This window comes from Homalodisca vitripennis, unplaced genomic scaffold (assembly GCF_021130785.1).
Source record: "Homalodisca vitripennis isolate AUS2020 unplaced genomic scaffold, UT_GWSS_2.1 ScUCBcl_2377;HRSCAF=7071, whole genome shotgun sequence".
Lineage (NCBI taxonomy): Eukaryota > Metazoa > Arthropoda > Insecta > Hemiptera > Cicadellidae > Homalodisca > Homalodisca vitripennis.
In genome coordinates, this window is record NW_025778505.1 from 1 (window position 1) to 19,440 (window position 19,440).

At 33.4% G+C, this 19,440-nt stretch overlaps 1 protein-coding gene across 2 annotated transcripts; it reads left to right on the plus strand.

The window, feature by feature from the left end:
* Nucleotides 1-403: 403 nt before the first annotated feature.
* LOC124372002 (tRNA (guanine-N(7)-)-methyltransferase-like) lies at nucleotides 404-17,827 on the plus strand. 2 transcript variants are annotated; one of them, XM_046830375.1, is made up of 5 exons: nucleotides 404-589; nucleotides 3,460-3,573; nucleotides 6,714-6,815; nucleotides 8,304-8,424; nucleotides 17,649-17,827. In XM_046830375.1, the coding sequence occupies exons 1-4, from the start codon at nucleotides 419-421 to the stop codon at nucleotides 8,379-8,381; spliced, it is 465 nt and encodes a 154-aa protein (XP_046686331.1). In that variant the 5' UTR covers nucleotides 404-418; the 3' UTR covers nucleotides 8,382-8,424; nucleotides 17,649-17,827. The 2 variants fall into 2 exon arrangements, with proteins under 2 accessions (XP_046686331.1, XP_046686332.1); XM_046830376.1 differs by lacking the exons at nucleotides 8,304-8,424; nucleotides 17,649-17,827 and adding an exon at nucleotides 7,776-7,851.
* The last annotated feature ends 1,613 nt before the right edge of the window (nucleotides 17,828-19,440 follow it).

Below are 19,440 nucleotides of genomic sequence, written 5' to 3' on the forward strand. Positions count from 1 at the left end.
AAAATTCTAAAACAGAAGTCATTGCTTCCAAAAATCCCTCTACTTTTAGTATTTTCAAACTGTTTCTAACACACCTGACTGATGAGTTCCCATACCATTCCTATTGGTAATGGTTCCCTACCATGGGTAATGGTATCCTCCTTTGGCATGTAATCATCCCTCTACTTGTGGTCATGGCTGTGCACCAATAGCTTGTGATTTTGTCACTTGTTTGATCACCAATGGGAAACATTCACCAGTGCAAAACATACCAAATTCAAAATGAATTAATGCTTCCGTTGAAGGGGGTCAATAAATGAAATACATTTTGGTCTTTAGTAGCAGATCAATAACTATGCTATGTGTCTATTGTATATATATATAATTTAAAAGTTAATTATCAATCTCTTGTTTGCAACTTGCAGTAACTCTGTCTCCGATGTTTCCGGATACACTGATGTTGGGTATGGAGATCAGGGTGAAGGTATCAGACTATGTGATGGACCGTATCGCTGCCCTGAGATCGCAACACGAGGGGCAGTACCAGAATATTGCTTGTGTTCGCACAAACGCAATGAAGTACCTGCCCAATTATTTTCACAAAGGACAGGTTTGTTAATTCTGTTACAATTTTAATTTATTGCATCATATTTTTCTTGCATGCATAAAGTCGTTGGAAATAATGAAAGTTTTAAAACGATATTATTATAGTCCTTAGTTTATATGAGGGCTATTCAGAAAATAAGGAACGTTTTTCCTCACCTGATGCTACCAGGCGTTCTCCAATCACTTATATATTGGTGTGCTCATACTCGGCACCTTAGTCAGCATTCAGCCGTAACTACGGGAACATCTCCGTGCTGCCAGTTTTTTTTTATATTTAAATCTGAAATGTGTGTTGCAATCGATAATCCCACCCATTGTAAAGTGCAGTCTGGGATTAGTTTTTTGTTGGGAAAAGACTTAAAACCAATAGAAATTCATTAGGAACTGTGTGAAGTGTATGGGAACAACGTAATGACTGAAAGTTCTGTCAAAAAGTGGTGCATTCAGTTTGAAAATGGCAGAAAAAACGTTCATGATCTAGGTAAGAGCAGATGTCTGAGCATTGTGACTGACATTTCACAATAACTGAGCTTTCTCTTTGTTTTCCACAAGTTTCACGGACTTTATTGTTTGAAATTGTTTCACAGAAACTGGCTGCCACAAGTTTTGTACAAGATGGGTGCCGAAATGCTTACAGATCACTATAAAGAACAACAAATGGGGGCAACTTTGATGTTTTTTGGAGGCCTACTACCACAGTCATGATGATGCACTGCTGGATGAATCAGAACAGGAGACGAAACCTGGGTGAAACATGTGAACTGTGATACAAAATAACAGTCCATGGAGTAGGGGCATGCAAGTTCCCCTAAAAAAACCAAGGAAACTTCTGCAAACTTTGTCGGCAAGGAAGATCATGGCAACAGTGTTCTGGGAGATTCAGTAATTCTTATTGATTTTCTCAAGCATGGTACAACAATAAACTCTGAACCGGTACTGCCAAACATTGCAAAACCTTAGGAGAGCTGTCCAAAACAAGCGCTAAGGAAAATTTTCATTCAAAAATTTTGCTTTTACATCACAATGCCTGACCTCACATGGCAAACCGTACACAAGAACTCTTTAACTCGTTCAACTGGATAGTTTTTCCTCATCCCCTTACAGTCCTAATTTTGCTCCAAGTGATTTTCATTTGTTCCCGAGAATGAAGACCTGTCTAGCAACGCAGCATTTTGATAATGATGAGCTCCAGATACGCATCACTGAGTGGCTGAGATCACAGGTGGCAGAATTATATGACACAGGAATTTCAAAGCATGTCCACTGCTATGATAAGTATCTGAATTTGTATGGTGATTATGTAGAAAAATAGTATTTTAGTCCCTCTTTCACATGTATAAAATAAAATATTTTTGTTGTACTTGGTTTTTTTTTAAATTTGAAAACGTTCCTTACTTTCTGAATAGCCTGTGTATAAAATTTATTGAATATTATTTTAAATTGTTAAAATTCATATCAATAGGTTTGGGGAACAGACATGTTTAGATGTGTCTGAGGCCTTAAGAATTAAATTTATCTATCATCTTAACATTTTATCTACCAAGTGACTCAATGTTTGATAGTAAAGTGTCATCTCTACCATTATTGTGGCCTGCAACAGTGAATGTGTTAATTTAATTTTCAACACTGTTGCTTATCTTTTAAATAAATGCAGCTTGTAAAGAGTTTATGTAAATAAAAGACAATACAACATGACACGTGTAAAGGACTTAACACAAGAAGTGCTGATTAAGAAGGTGTTTTAGTAATGAAATAACACAACGTGTGAATACGTTTTTCTTTAAGAAGAATGCAATTAAATTGAATTTCAAAAGTGAATTGACTTGGTGTTGGGTTAATATTATACTATGTAGGGCCTGTTGGTAGTGCACTGAAAACGTGATTGTCACTAGAAGCTTAATTCTATTGAAATCAATCAATAAGATATTTTTTGTTAGTAGAAACTTTGTTGTACTTTACAATTTCCGGATATTTTAGTGATATATACAATATTTTTTTTCAGTTTATGGTGTAGAAAACTAGTTTAATAACTTCCATGGTACTTCCAGGTCGTACCGAGTTGGGCGACAACTACAAAGACAATTTTCCATTACCATCACTCCTTCTTCCATTAAGCACACAGTATCAAAGCGCATTTCCTGAACAGTATGCTACTTGTATATTAGTAGATCCTGAAATAAACCGGTCCTGATTATTCTTGTGTAGAATTAACTGACTTGGTTTACAAAAAGCAAACAAATCCTGAGCTAAAAGTTGAAAGTAAAGCACTAGAATGATGAACCTGTTCTATCCGGCTACTTGTGTATAACGGAGTTGTCTGCAATATAGCAACAAGCCAATGCAATATAGTGTGCCATAATTTGATTATTCCCAATCTATTAACATTGGTTGAGCGATACAGTTAATATGAGATGATGTGTTGCAAGTTTTTTTACAAATGGACTGTTTTTGAATTGTATTATAATAGCTTTTAACATTACAGAATATCTTGTCCAACACTATCTTGACAATTTATGCATATCACTGCTCGTGGCTTTGTCGAAGTTGAGTCTATCCAAAAAGATGGGTCTATCTAGAATATTTATTAGCATGAAGTACTACAGCATTGCCAGCCAGTGAATTAAGAAATTGGCTCAACAAAAACATTTTTTTTTTCGTTTATGATGTATATTTGTATAATTGTTTGTTTGATCACATCAATAATATCTCTCCTGCTCCATCTCTGTATTGTACCCATGAAAAGTTTTCTTTTCCGGCATTAAGTACCTATAAAATGTGTTGAACGTACCATAATGTAGAAAATACAATCTAGAAAATGCCTTACATAACAGTTTTATTACAATAAATTGGATTGTAAAGTTGTTTTTGTTGCAGTTGAAGAAAATGTTTTTCCTCTATCCTGACCCACATTTCAAAAAGGCGAAACACAAGTGGAGGATTATCAACACGACCTTGCTCGCTGAGTACGCCTATGTTTTGGCCGAAGGTGTAAGTGTTTGCAATGTCGTATTAAGCCTGGTTTCTATATCGTAAGTTTATTTAACTTAACATGGTACATTTTAAGCCACAGTTGGCTGGAGAAGATATTATATGTAGATGACATTCCTTCTGTCTAAGTCTATTGCAATGCACAGCATGGGTATGAAAGTTGTTGAATGTGAAATAAACTATTAATATTGTACTACACATATCCACCTCATGAATCGATGAATTTTAGTAATAAATCAACTCATCTTTTTACTTTAAACTTAATACCTGCCGAAGAGATATTGGAAGTTTATTAATATTGGAACAATCTGTATTATCAGTCAAACTTGTTTCTATGCCTGAAATTTGAGTTTAGCAATAATTAAATTTAGGAGTTTTCTGGGTATTTTCCAATATTCAGTATTTTTTTCATGGAAGCACTGCGTTATGATTTCTTCCTCAGCAGTGCAATAACAATATGAAAGAAAGAAAGAAACACTTCTAAACAAAACACACACACACACACACACACACTTCTCATTTAATTCATATCTTTTTTTATTTTTTTTGTGCACTTGCACATTTCTTCTTTGAATATGTGCAAGAATTCAAACAAGGTAGTTGAAACAATCACAGTTTTTTAAAAACCTTTGGTTTAATCCCTACATCTTTCTATATTTTTTTCCATCTGTGAGGTTACAAAAAAAGGTAAAGGAAGATTTTACCAGACTCCTAGATAAAGCTGTATTTTAACAGTTTCTTTCATTTTGTCATCTGTAGCGAAGTGGTTGCTGCCGAGAAACTCGTTCAGGTAGGAAAATATGTGAAAACAGCTCAGCACCAAGTCTGAACTGAATGAGTGGCAGAATGGAGTCCATCTGCTTAATAGTATTTTTCCGTAGGTCTTCAGGGACAATTACAGCATTGTTATACCATGTTTACAGCATTATAGGGTGTTCACTACTGTTGAGACACTGTGAGGTCTCCATATATATGCGATATTGTACTGTGTTACTAGCAATATTTGAAACCCATATTATGATAGGATTAGATTGTGTGATACAGGGTGGTAGGAAAATGATGACGGATAAAAATGTAATACATCGGAGTACAAGCTAAGGGTCTAATTAGTTATATGAATAGAAATGCTACGAATAAGATGTATGTAAACATCCATAAAAGATTAAAGTCTGCTAGCACAAATTAAAACTTCTAAGGTTAATAAAAAATCTTAGAAGAAAAACAACGACATCATAAAAATAGCCACAAAAAATCACAGATTAGAACTATTTGATGTACAATACATATAAACCTTTTCTTAGAGAAAGGCAACAGAATAATATCTTTTACAAAACGGTACATCACAGTACAAATTTAGAATAGAGCAAAGTGTACATACAGTCTTTTGTTGACAAAAAACAAAACATGAAGACAGTGTTGATGTATTGTTCCTCCAGTCCAAGAACTCCTTCACTGTGCATTATGAATGTCAGTTGGTTGTGGCAACCTTTTTCTATTCACAGGAAGTCTCTTCAAGTGGTCAGGTAGTGAGATGAATAAAGCTGCATCTTTGTATGCTGAGATAGTGATGATCCAGGAGAAAGTTATGCATGTTTTCTGGTACTGTATTGGTGCTATTTGATTTAAAATGTTTTTTAGGCCTGTTGGGAATAATTCCCTGTTCTAAAGATTTGTTTATTATGTTCACCAATGGTTCAATCAGTTCTACTTTACACAATTTAATAAGTTTGGCTGAGACTTCATCTTCACCTGCTGATGGTTTTAGGTTTAAGTGAATCGATGACAGTATTAACTTCTCATTGGTCAGTTTTGATTAGCTTAATTTTGTTAACAAGTGACTCTGGTTGAATTGTATGATTTCTTAGGGGGGGGAGGGGTGTTAATTTGGTGTTCCTTGAGGGGATTTCAGCTATGGTTGGGAAGTGTTTGTTGATGAAATGGATAGCAACTTTATAGGAGTCAGTAATTGTTTTGTTTTGAATTTTAAGACTTTCTATGGAGTTGTACAAATTTCTTCTCTTACGCTGCTGATCAATGATTGCCAAAATTTTTTTTGAATTTTGATGTCTACGGGGTGCCTTAAGCTTGAGATTGTAAGTATTTTTCTTAGCTGCTGTGTCATGTTTGTCTGTCTCACGGCTTGAGTAGTTCTTTGTTAAAAGCAGCTAAGTAAGCTTTCTGGAGCTCTTCATTTTCAGCATCCTACCACGGCTTTTTGGAGTGTCTTCTCTGTGTAACTACTGGGCATACAGTATTCATGGATTGCTTCAGGATACACTGAAAAGTATAGAATGAATCATCAATGTTTGCTTTTTGTATTATTTGTGTTCAATCTTGGTCTAATAACAGTATTGTTAGTTCTACAGTTCTTTCATTTATGCGAAGTTGTTTTGAAGAGGGGTGGGTTAGCTTTTGTTTTCATGTTGATGCTTCTATAAATCACTCACTGCAACTGATATTTTATTAAAGCTTATATACCTGTTATAATAATGTATTACTATTCTCCTATTTTCTTTATAGTGTTTCACTCCAATTTATTGGAAAATCAAGTTTTTACCTGTATCTTGTTATTATAATAATACATCATAATAATCTGCTATAAATCATTCACTGCGATTGGTACTATATTAAGGTTAGTATAATCTGGAATCTCTTTTAAAGTGCTCTCTCTCTCTCTGTCAATTTATATGAAAATCAAAGCTTTCTGAATTTGAAAGCAGCTCTGATTAACGCATACGATATTATAATAACGTTTTATCACTCTGTTATAGTATCTCTAGTGCCATTACTGCCAGACAAGGCCTTATGTATTTTGTATTATAATAAAATTATTTAAAAAAAGTTCATGTCAGAATTTTGATTATACATAGAGTTAAAGGTTATAAAGTAATCTAATTGCATACTTGGCATAATATTCTAGTCTTCAAAAAATATACATGTATTTTTTATAAAACAAAATTTTGGTTTCTATTGTATGGTCTTAAGCATAATTATTTTTTGTAGATATACTTCGTGAAGATGTAGAACATTTTTGAATTAACTTGTCTCTTTGTTGACTTACCTCTTAAAAAGTTTCACAGGAAAAATTACACTTTGAGATCTTTTTATGGACTTACTGACTCTTGATGTGGACTGTACAGGGCAGAGTGTACACAGTGACTGACGTTCAAGACCTGCACGAGTGGATGGTAAAGCATCTCAGCGAACACCCACTCTTCCGTCAACTCTCGCAGGATCAGCTGGTGAGTTGTGTTCCTAGAGTACATCAGCTGGTTTCGTACTTTGTTTCATTATGATCAGTCAGTTTTGGCAGTTTAAGTTGATAAACGTGAATTTTGAAGGAATAATTTCAACAATTTTGTGGAGTACATTAATGTGTAGGCATTTTTTATCTAGGATGCTTTTAAGAAACTGTTTAAAAATACTTTTTATTGAATATGTAACTTCTTTACGAACAAATTGTTCATAGCGTGTTTATAAATTTTAACTATTCTTGAAAACGCTTACATATTATTTAATTTTCTCAGGTATATGAAAAAAATGCAATTTGCAATAGCATACTATTACAGTGTATCTGGCAGATGACATTTTGGCATTAATTTTTCCCAAGAAATAATCATTTACCAGTTTTTACTTTTTTATAATTTTGTCACTCTGAGTTTTGTCACTGGTGTACTTTGAATAGGGGCAGAAATATATTTTAATAATTAAAATTAAATACATTTTGCTCAAATACATACATTTTAATGTTAATGTGAATAGTGTATATGCATTATATAAAGTATTTATAAAAATATAAACTCTGATCTGAATTTAGCCTTCAATTCAAAATTACCGTAATTAGATATTGAGTTAAATTTATTATATTCAGTAGCTAGATAGTGATTAACCTTGTAGAAAACTTTTTTTCAACAATTTATTCAAACAATTTTAAAATTTATTAACTTATTAATTTATGAATTTATTATTATAGTGTGAGCGGATTGTGACGATTGAATAATGTTTCCTTCACGCAAAATATGCTGTTATTTGTTTTTTTTAAGTTAGCAGGTAGTAAATATAGGACATTATTTTTTTCTTCTGTTATAGTTATATATGTCAGATCTAATTTTATACTTATCCAAATTTTCTTTTACATCTATCAGATATAAATATTATGTACAAACATGAGAGTGTCATTATTTTTAATTCTTTGAAAACAGGAAAACGAGATTCTCGGTTGTCCAACCTTTTTATGATTCGTATGGGATATTTTTGCCACCTAAAAACTTGTTCCATGTAAGTATTATTTCCTCATAAAGTTATACAATCTCATACACAGTCTCAGAGTAAAAAAAGCACAATACGAATTAATCAAAATATCACTCTTAACACAAGTTTAAGTTTTATTAATAAATAAGTAATTGTATTATTTTGAATGTAGCCTACCTTTAATGAATCAAAAACTACTCTATCCTTAAAGCTATTTTTTTTAACAATAACAAAAATATGTACTCATAGAAAATATTAAGATTTGTTTTTTTTTTTCAAACTAAAGGAAGTGGAAGGGTATATGAGAAAGTAAATTACCAAATAGATAACAACATTATAGGTCTAATATAACGTAAATAGTTACAAATTGTATATTTGTACAGACTAAATATGTTTATATGGTGATCATTTTTATTTCCCTAAGAGTAGAGATGGTGGAAGTTACTTTTTACATTATTTGGAGATATTTATTTTAATAGGATGAAGATCCAGTTGTAGCCAAGATCCTGGACAGCACAGAAGAAGGACAAAAAAGTGACTCGAAACCATGGAGATAAATTTTTGGCAGTATTTGAGAGGATAGCTGATTCATATGTCAAGGTAAACCTTGTGCATTTCTGTTCTGCATATTTATTACAACAAGATGACTTAAATACAAAGCTTTTGTTTGTATAGACATTTGGTTTTCTAATTACCAATATACCATTTTACACGTTCTTATCTGTGTTTAGCATAGAAATTATACTATGATGGTCCAAAATTCAAATTTTGTGTTCTGATTACAATATCTATGTTGTGTCTGCCCGAGTAAAACATTAATTTTGACCAAAGAGTACATCCACATGTGTTGTTTTCTTCGTGTGTATATAAGCATCAACCATAGGTACTTAAAAGTTGAGTTTAGCTTCAGTACACTTTCCGCTTAGTGCAGCATTCGAAATCTGATGATCAACCGTAGCATCACACATCAAAAATAACCAAACAAAGAAATTTATTTTTAGTAAATTTTTTTTAAGTGTTGTTAGGTTAGTTTTTTAAGTCTTTTTATCTGTTATTTTTTCCAATTAAGTCATATCACTTGTTTAGTTTATGCCTACTTGGATTTTATATATATATATTCTGTTGTAACAATGAATCTCTCAGTTTAGAATTTTGGTTTGAAATGACAAATATTATTAAGCGCCTCACAACAAACTTACTGTAGTTTCACAATGTTTTAGGGTACCTGGTAATGTACATTTCTAAAGCTTATTTTAACTACAACCAGGCTCCAAACATACTATATGTAATTTTTCCCACAAAAGAACAGAAAAATTTGTTTTGTTAATTTAATTATTTGCTTTCAACATAAATTTTTAATGCTTCAAAACCAATTTTGTGCTGTTTTCAGAAATTTATAACTTATCACAATATATATACATATTTCTATGAAAATTTGGACGTCTTGACGGATGAAAATAAACAAACAATGCCAGTCGTGAGCCGCTGCTTTGCAAACAAGCTGGTTTAATACGGCCTATGCATTCAAGTGAAGAACTGTGATACTAACTACAAAATGGACGTCAATTTATGTAATAAGCGATTATGAGATAAAATTAGTGATTGTGTGCAATATGCTAAAACTAAAATATAGATTCTGAAATATTACGTGATCGCATTCTTTGGGACTTTCGGCATTTTGTAAAATTATGGGATCTGCACTCAAAGTGTTCAAATTTTAATGGTTGAGAAGTTTGGTAAATATTAATTTTATAGTTTTACCATTAGTTTTGTTTGCTATATACTGTGAAGATGGGAGGCGTAAGATTTATATGGACATTCAAAATCTTTCATTTAATTACAAGGATAAAGTAGGTAAATTGTTTATTTTTATAATATAACCAAATTAAACATAATTTAGTAAGCTTTTCAGGAAAACGGTTTTTTTTAGGGGGGGGGGGGCTCCAGGCAACTAATATTTTCCCGTAGTGGACAGAGAGTAAGGCCCCATTTTGTTCCTTAAAAAGTTTTTGACCCGTTTCTTTGTTGAGAACAATCTTTCAGCAGCACATATCAGTAATACTGAATTATTTAAATAATAATAATCGTTTACTAAAAAAAGTAATTGAAGGCATACTTATATGAGACAAAATTTTGTTTCTTCTGATTAAAGCTCTAAATACCATAATTTGACCCAAAGGAAGATATTGCCCAATTGGGATGAAATTGTGCAAGTAAATTACTCACGTTGTCACTGAAATATTATTGTTTGAAGCTCTTATTTTTGTTATATCACGCTAAAACTCAAAACTTGGGGCTCATAGGTTAATAGAAAATATTTCCCAATTGGTCAAAAATATTACAAATTAAATATTTTCATGATGCAAAAAGGTTTTAAAATAAGCTATTCTGGTTGAAGACGGCTAGATTTTAATTGTGTTAATGTTAACTGAGACATTGAATGGGACTTTTAGTATCAGTTTCTCTCAATCAGCATAAATGCTGTAGCATTACAATTCACTCTACGTTTTTTCTAGGCTTTGGTGTGGACTTCACATTCTGCATAGAAAACTTGTTGTGTGTTTTATATAATATAGTAGCCTACAACTATTGTTTTGCCATAAATAACAATTGGAAAATAAACGTGTTATTTTATATTAAAATCAGAATCAGTTATCACTTTTGCTTGTTGTATTTTGAAATCTTATGGATATTATTTTACTGTTTGTCAAATGTTCCGTTAATAATATTCAGATTAAAATTTGAAATTTATTTGTAAGTGGATTTTAACCCATTGCAGTTCAATTTGTTTGACCTCACATGTCCCATTGGACCTGAATTAATTTGTATATCTGCAGCGGAACGGTGAAATCACGCTGCATTGAACTGCCTGGTGTTTATATTATTATTATTAACAGCACATAATAATACATGCAACTGATATAATAAAATGCAAAACTTGTTACTGTTGTAAAAATGGCTGAGGATAACAATAGATCTCAGTAGCGCTATGTAGCGGAGAGTAAATTAAACCCGTTCTTTAACCCTTTGCACGCCACTAATTCATTAACTTTCTTATGACGCCAAGACAAGTTTATTTATTTATTTTTTTATTTTTATTTTGTAACACATAATTTTACATAATCATGGCCCCACCAAGTCAACATGACTTATCGGTGAGGTCCGTAATGAAACTTAAAAAAAAGCAAGATACAAAATTACAGTTTCATTAATTATTTGTTTTGATCAGTTTATAGTTCATGCTTTTTCAAGAAAATGTTATATTGCTCTTTGTGTGGCTGTGGTGCTTCTATAACTCCAGATTTTTAAATATTGGCATTTTATATAGCATTAAGGGGATAATACATACATTATTCAGAGTATAAATAGATAATAAATTATTCATCCAGGTTTTCATTCTTTTAGGTCTAGTGATTTTTAGGTTGACCTCCTTCTTAATTAAACAATCATTATAAACAGAATTAAATTTGTTTGTCAATACTTCAAAGCTATGATTTATGTTCACAATTGTATCTGCTCAGATTAATTAATTTCCAATTAATTTTGTTTAATTTAGATTTAAATAGGGCTTCATTGTACTTGTAAATATGCTTTTCAACTCTTTCTTCACATCTTTCCCATTCTAATTTCAATGTGATTGGATAATGGTCTGACATTTTTGACAAGATGATTCCAGTTTGAATTAGGTTTGCGTTGCTTCTCATATATATATGATCCAGACATGTTGCTGTTAAATTACCCGCTCTCACTTCTTCTCGAGTGTTACAGAATATGCCTCTCTGAAGTCCCAAGGTCGACAAAACAGTCTCATACTGCAGTGTTGCCATACATATTATCATTTATGTCTATGTTGGTATCACCTATAAATATTAAATTGCTATATGATTTTAATCTGGTTAATACTGTTTCAAGTTCATTCAGTGTTGTATTGATGGGTATACCTGTACTGGAAGTTGGTGGTCTGTATAATAGTGTGGATGCAAAATTTATCTGCGGATTGTGTTACTTATAAATTCTAATTCCAGTGTTAAGGATTCATAAGAGTTTGTGTGAATATTTATTGGTGTGTATTTATTTATTTATTATTATTTCAAACGGCATCCGCCAATATACAATAATTTCCACAACATTTTCATGCAACTTAAATATAACATCAACAAAATAAATAACAACTAATTAAATTACAGAAAGTAGTGATTATGCAGTGGAATAATATAACATCAACAAAATAAATAACAACTAATTAAATTACAGAAAGTAGTGATTATGCAGTGGAATAATAAAATAAGTATTAAGATTTGTGAAATAATGTTTACAATAGTGAAAAATCACAAACATCATCTCCAACTGATATTAAGGGGAAAAAAAACTCTATCACTCATTACTGTTGCAGTCTCTTTTTAAGGTGTGCGATGCTGTCATAAAACATATCACCATCGGAAGGAATGCTGTTTCCACGCCTATGAAGTCGAGCAATAGGACCGTGATAGCTGTAATTGTTTTGAGTGGTGGCAGGTTGAAAACATATTCCTGGATCTGGTTCCAGCAGGCACCAAGAGGGATATCCTACTCAGAAGCTCTGGTGAATCGATCGCCCCGTTGATAAGCTTGTGCAGGAAAATAATATCAAACATTCTCCTTCTGCACTCCAGCGTAGGCAGAAGAAATTCCTGCTCAAGTGCGGGGACAGAGACCTCCCGATAGGCTGCAACCTCTCCGGACTCCTTGAAGTCTGCAAAATTTGTTTTGAATACTCTGTAGTTTGTGAATATGAGATGCGTAATGAGGGGACCAAACAAGAGTACAAATATTCCAGATTAGGCCGAACTAAAGCCTTATACAAGAGCAGTAGTGTCTCGTCACCGAACGTCCCTCTAGACATTCGAAAAATGAATCCTAGCATTTTGTTTGCCTTCAAGGATACCGCATCAATGTGTGCATCGGGTGACAAAAATTTGTAGTCAAACTTACTCCAAGGTCGTTTATCGAGGTCACTCGCTTGATGTCGCCCGGATACAGTGGTAATTGAAAGCAACAGGATTCTTTCAGACGACAGAAGGTGATTGTAAGACATTTTGGTTTGAGTTAATGACCATCTTATTATCGTCGCACCACTCAGCAATTAGGTTCAGATCACGTTGAAGATTGAGACAGTCATCACGAGTAAATTTCTTTGAATATCTTGAGGTCATCTGCGAAGAGGAGATATTCCGATGATAGGTGGCTGATGATGTCGTTGACAAACAAGTTGAAAAGAATAGGGCCAAGCTTGGACCCCTGTGGGACACCTGAGGTGGGAGGAAATTCTTCAGACAAATGGTTTCCAAGTTTGACCCTCAGCGAGCGTCCACTTAAATAGCTCTTGAACCATTCTAGAGAGAGTCCACAGAAACCATATCCTTCGAGCTTGGAAATCAGAAGTGAGTGACTAATCTTGTCAAATGCCTTGGAAAGGTCTAAATAAATGCTGTCCACTTGATGTCTTCGATTAAAACGCAGAAAGAATATAGTCTTTATAGATGACAAGGTTGGTCTGGGTGGAACGACCCTTGCAAACCCATGTTGTTGGGGGACAATGATACTCTTTATGTCATTAGATATCAATTCCAGCACTAAACCTTCCACAACCTTAGCCAAAGCAGGCTGGATGACGACTGGCCTGAAGCTGGTGACATCAGTAGCATTTGGTGTTTAAGGAATCGGCACACAACATAACTGGACTTGAGTGCTGTGGGAAAGATGCCGTCCATAAATAGTCTGTTAAGTAAATTGGTGAGAGGCTTTGAAAGCTGAACGCTACATTTCTTGAGAACTATAGGTGGGATGAGATCAGGACCATTACCTTTGTTGACATCAAGTGACTCCAGCTCCTTCCGTACTCTTTCCTCACTTACATGGAAGCAATTTACATTGAAGTTGCTAGCAAAATGAAAGTCTAAAGTTGTGTCATCCCTGGGATTGAAAGTTGAGGCGAAGAAGCCAGCAAAAAAGATTGCACATGACATGAGGGTCATCAGTAACTGTGTGATTAAAAGTCAGATGAGTTGGGATAGATGCGATTTCTGCATTTGCTTCACATAACTCCAAAAAGATTTTATATTGGAGGGTATAGAATACTCAATATGCCCAACGTATCTGTTAAAACAATCCTTGGCCAGCAACTTGCACTGGGCCCTGGTATGAGAGAACCTCCAGTAGTCCTCAAATGACAATGAAGTCTTGTAGATCCTGTGCAGTTTCTTTTTTAAGATGATTAAATTTATCAGTTCTTTAGAAAACCAAATGGGAAAACTTGGACAATCCAACCTTTTTCATGCAGGTGTTGTCCAAAATAATTTCTCTAAGTTCCTCGCAAAAACGACTGAAGGCTAAGTCAGGGCCCTCCGCCAAACGCACATCGATATTAGCAATGGCCAAAGAAATATTAGCAATGTTGCACTTTCTGAAGTTGGGGGATGAAAGTAGCAGTGCAAGAGCGACGAGACATTTCAGGAAGATCAATCACAGCTGTCAGGGCAGGATGGGCTATATCTTCAGCTACCAAACTCTCTGCAGTGTGCGATACAAGACAAGGGATGTTAGTGAAAATTAGATCAAGGAAATTTCCTATGTAAATTAGGAATAGTATTCATCTGCCCAAGGGTCGAGAAAAGAAGTAAGCTCCAATATCTTGAGAGCGGAAGGCGAGTAAGTGTTCGGAGGTTGATGCGGTCCAGTCGATCCTTGGCAAATTAAAATCTCCAGCAATAAACACAGAAGAAATATTCATATTGTTCGAGATGACGGTGTGAAAAATGTCACAAAATTCTATATAAGTCTGCGTGGGCAACATCTGGTGGTATATAAACAGTATTTATAAGCATATTTGAAGAATCTGCACACCTCAGAGCAACAAATATGGTTTCAACTGCTGGTTCATCAATGGGAATGAGCCATGAGGTATAGCATTTCTTGACAATGTATTGTAATTTTTTTGAATTGTAAAAAAACCATCAACCCTCCACCCACTTTATTATGTCTTAATTTGTAAATCAATTTATAATCCATGTAATCTAAACTGAACAAATTTATTTCTGATTCATTACAAAAAATTTCAGATAATATTAAAACATCAAACATTTTTATACCCAAGTTTAAATTTCAACTCAACTTGAAGACTATCCCAATGCTTCCTTAAAGACCTAATATTTACATACATTACAGTGAGATTCTCCTTTCCAGAAGTGCCGTTATCAATTAAATGTAAACCACTCACTAAAACCATCATATCTACCTGTAACCATCCTATCATCCTTAAAGTTGTCTAAATTTGAGTTATTTATGATGCTTCAACAACAACAAAAAACCAAAAATATATACATGCAATAACTTACTTTGCCCCACATTTCTAATGAATAAAAATGTATACACTATAACCTATTGATAATAACATAAATTCTAGCCTATTTCTAAAAACATTTATAACTAACATGAAAGTAGGCCTAGGTCTGTTATATATATATAGAAACAAAATAAACTACGAAGCAAGGCAACGGTACAAATAAATAATAATACATAAAAATGTGTGCAAAATTGGAAATATTCAACAACCCATTAAACTAAATAAATAAACAACAATAATAACAACGCATAACAAAACAGTTCCAAAATAATCAACGAAAATATATAAGAGAATGAATAAACAATAGATAATAAATAACTTATCGATGTATGCAACAAATATAAGCTTAACCTATAAATAAAGATCTGTACTAACCTATAATTTTGAGGAGTTTTAGAAGTGCGTAAGCCCAGGTCTTCACGTTAATATAACATCAATTATTATTTTATTCAAATCAGCCCCTAAGGGCTTAATTTCTTAGATCTTCCCTGTTTTTAACAACAATGACATTTCTATCACCCTCCCCTCTTTCTGACCAAGACTTTGCCACCCTGACACCACACAAAGGCAAAACATATGCAACTTAGCTTTTTCCTTAGTGTCTCTAAGTAGGTTACGGTAGAATGGGCACAGGTTTTCATTAAAGTATTACTCCTCTTATTTTCTTTATCTTTCCGGCCTTCAACCAAGTGTCTCTGTCTTCCTTTGAAAAAAACTGTATGAGCAGTGTAGGCGGCTTTCCATCCCTCCTGTGCTGTAGGCGATGAGCACGGTGGAATAATACTTTTGTCGTAAGGCACCTCAATTGACTCCGCTAGTTTACGGACCGTTTCTGCAACATCTTCATTCCTAGTCTCTCCGTTGCACTCAAGGCCGTGGATCTCCAAATTACACCGACGACCATATTGATCCAATTCGGCGATGTCACTCTCCAGTCTTAGTACATCTTGGTCACGGTCTTGTGCTTTCTTCTTGAGGCATTCAACCTCCTTTTTCAGAAGAGAGTTTTCTTCTCTAAGGGACCCTTAATTTCATCTAGCAACAAGTCATATTTTGATGACAGAAATGAAATTGACTTTTCTATAGTATCCAAGCTTGACTGAATGTTAGGCAACGTATTAACTTTTTCCAAAATAGCTCTTGATACTCCTAGGCTACCAACCTCAACAGAGTCTTTTGAGGTTATGTTCGACAAGTCTTCCGTAGTCGGGTTAGAAGCAAACAGAATCATTTCTCTTTCTTAGATTTTCTACACTGTTGACAATTCCAACTCTCTTGCATCACTTTGTTCATGGATTTCCATGTTTGAGACTTGACAGAACAGTCTCCAAAGTGGAATCCTCTACTGCAGCTTTTGCAGACAGCATGGTCCCCTTCTTTTGGCAATTTTTTATCACAGTTGCCACAAATATCTGCACCTTCACTTGACATTATATTAAACTGATATCACTTAAGGTTAAAGTACAATAGTTGTAAAAAAGCACCTTCAAATAAAACGTGAAAATAAACTTTTTAATTTGGAAAGTTTAGGTTTAAACAAGCCTCTGCAGCCACAGCCACCAGAAAAGTTAAAAACATTTTTTTTTTTCTTTAAGTTTATTGGTAAAAATAAAAAAGAACTATTTACAAAACTGTTTATTTAAATAAATTTAAATTAAATTAAATACACCTCGTCGCACTCTAAAACAAGATAAATATTTCAAACTAATCACAGCACTACCCCAGGATGTAGAATAATAATGAGATACGTAGTAGACGCGCACTTAAAACAACCGAGAAAGCAGTAATACATACCAAGGATATGTTTGGTTATGGCTCTGTAGGAGACACAGAACTGACGAGCAGGTGATCGGAGTTAGACAAAGGGCATCCCCCTCCCCCTGCCACTGAGTAAAGGTCGTTTATAAATACTTCCTTGGCAACCACGATAAGCATGGTGCGTGCACCGGCCATTTGGAAGGCCTTTTGTGAACTAAAAAACTCTCCAAGAGACATAATCTATAATATTGGATATAACTCTGTATTTGGTGTTTTGGTCAAAGTCTACCATTCTAATATATCCGTCTACGGCGTGGAAAGGGTTAACTTCTACATACAACTGCAATCTGTATAATATTTACACATATATGTGTCTAAGAAAACTAAAGAAAGACCACTGTTAAAAACTTTCAGTAAACTAGTAAATGATCTCAAACAGTTCTCTAGACACTTTTAGAACTATTAGGGAGTAAAATAAAAAGCAGATCGCTCTTGTGACCTGAGCCCATCACCGTGCCCCTAGATCCAGCTCCTGAATGACAAGATATTTCGTTGTTGATCCGCAGTGGGTTAATATAACCACTTCTTTAAAAATACAATAGCTTAGAGTTATTTCAAAGTTAATTAGTATGAAGAGTATTTTATTGAAAATATTGGATTCTTACCTTTTTCTTTTTCTTTACAGAATTATGCCATAGAAGAGTGCGAGATGATAACAGAAAACAGCTGACATTATATTGGTGCCAAAGAGTTATGAGGGTTGTTTTTATTATTATTATTATTTGATTTGACATAGTTCTGTTAACTTATACAATAAGTTTTTACTCGTTTTTACAACCAGGAATCTAATTTGTTTTACTGTGCATTTATTTATCTTTAACATTTTTATAACTCGTAAATGTTAGAGCATTGTAATTTTAAATAAATGCTTTTTGGTTGTGTAATTTTCAATAGATGTTGTGTTTGCCATAATATGACTAATGCATGTGTAAATACAAGAGTATTAAATTTCTAAGTTTTTATTGAAAAGTATACAACCATTTTGGACAAGTATTTAGCTACTATAAAAACAATATTTCTGTTTTATACAACAATTTAAAACAGCTGATTAATCTTTTAACGTGTTATTGTTTCACCTTATTTACCCCTCCTGTATGATTTTAGCAATTTTGGCTAAATTTAATATTATGTATATAACTACTACATGTGGATTGGTCATCGGACTTTGGATCTGAGCTAGAGATAGCGCAGGTTTAAAACTTATCTGTGTCTTTATCAAACCTTCACCTTATTCTGTTTGATAAGGTTCTCACCCACGAGGGCATCAAAGAAAACTTAAAGGAGGATCAACCTTTTTAAAAAAAAATTAAATTCCTTAAATCATGTTGTGTATTATTTATTACATTTTATATTTGAAGGTTTATTATTTTTACAAGTTAAAACATTAAAAAAAATGCTTTTTGTCACTTACATATAAGTTTTCACTCTGTGCAGTTGTTTGGGGTGGTACTTCAGCAAAACACCTCGAAATAATACTGCTTTTGCAAAAAAAAGCTATTAGAGTCTTGGCTGGACTTCAATACCTAAAGAGCTGTAAAGAAGCTTTCAAGGATCTAAGAATTCTTACAGTTGCTTCATTGTAGATCCTAGAAGTAATAATGTATGTTGATGGCGAAGATTTACCAAGAAATAAACACATACACCATCACAACACACACAAGACATGGAGATCTCTATAACCTACCAAACCATCACCTAACTTTGTATTAGAAAAACCATTATACATCCGGAGGCAGCTCTTCAACCACGTTCTACCAGAGCTGCAATCGAGGACAGGCAAAGCACTGAAGTTGTTTATTTCAAGGAACAACTTGAAACATTTACAACTACGCAGGATATTCATGATTATCCTACTAGAACAAAACATTTGTTACAACTCTTACCAGTTAAATTAACCAAAACAAAATGCAGTCATGTTTTTATGAAAATTAAATTGTTTAATAAGTTACCATTAGATGCTAGATCTGTATCTTTGGTCAAATTTAAAACAGTTTTGAAGTGCTGGTTAAAAGTTAATATATTTTATTGTGTTGATGAATTCTTAAATTGTGATACCACAACAATAATTTTTTAAATTTTGTCTCTCAATGTATTTATTTATTTATTCAGTTTTAATATTGTTGACTTTTAAAATTTTATCCATGTTAAATGTGTTAATAGTTATTTATTATTGTTAATTTATATAGATCTGTTGGTTGTTTGGTTATTGTTGTTATTAATTATATAGATCAATATATTTACTGGTAGGCTGGATTGAGTAGGTAGAATCTGAATTGTTTGTTTTAGTTTTAGTGTAGAGTTTTAGTAGTAACTTGACGAAGTCTATTGCACTATTGAATGTGTTTAAAGACCAATAAAGATCTTGAATCTTGAATATGGCACTGACCGATTGGCTGGTTACCTGCCCATTTTACACC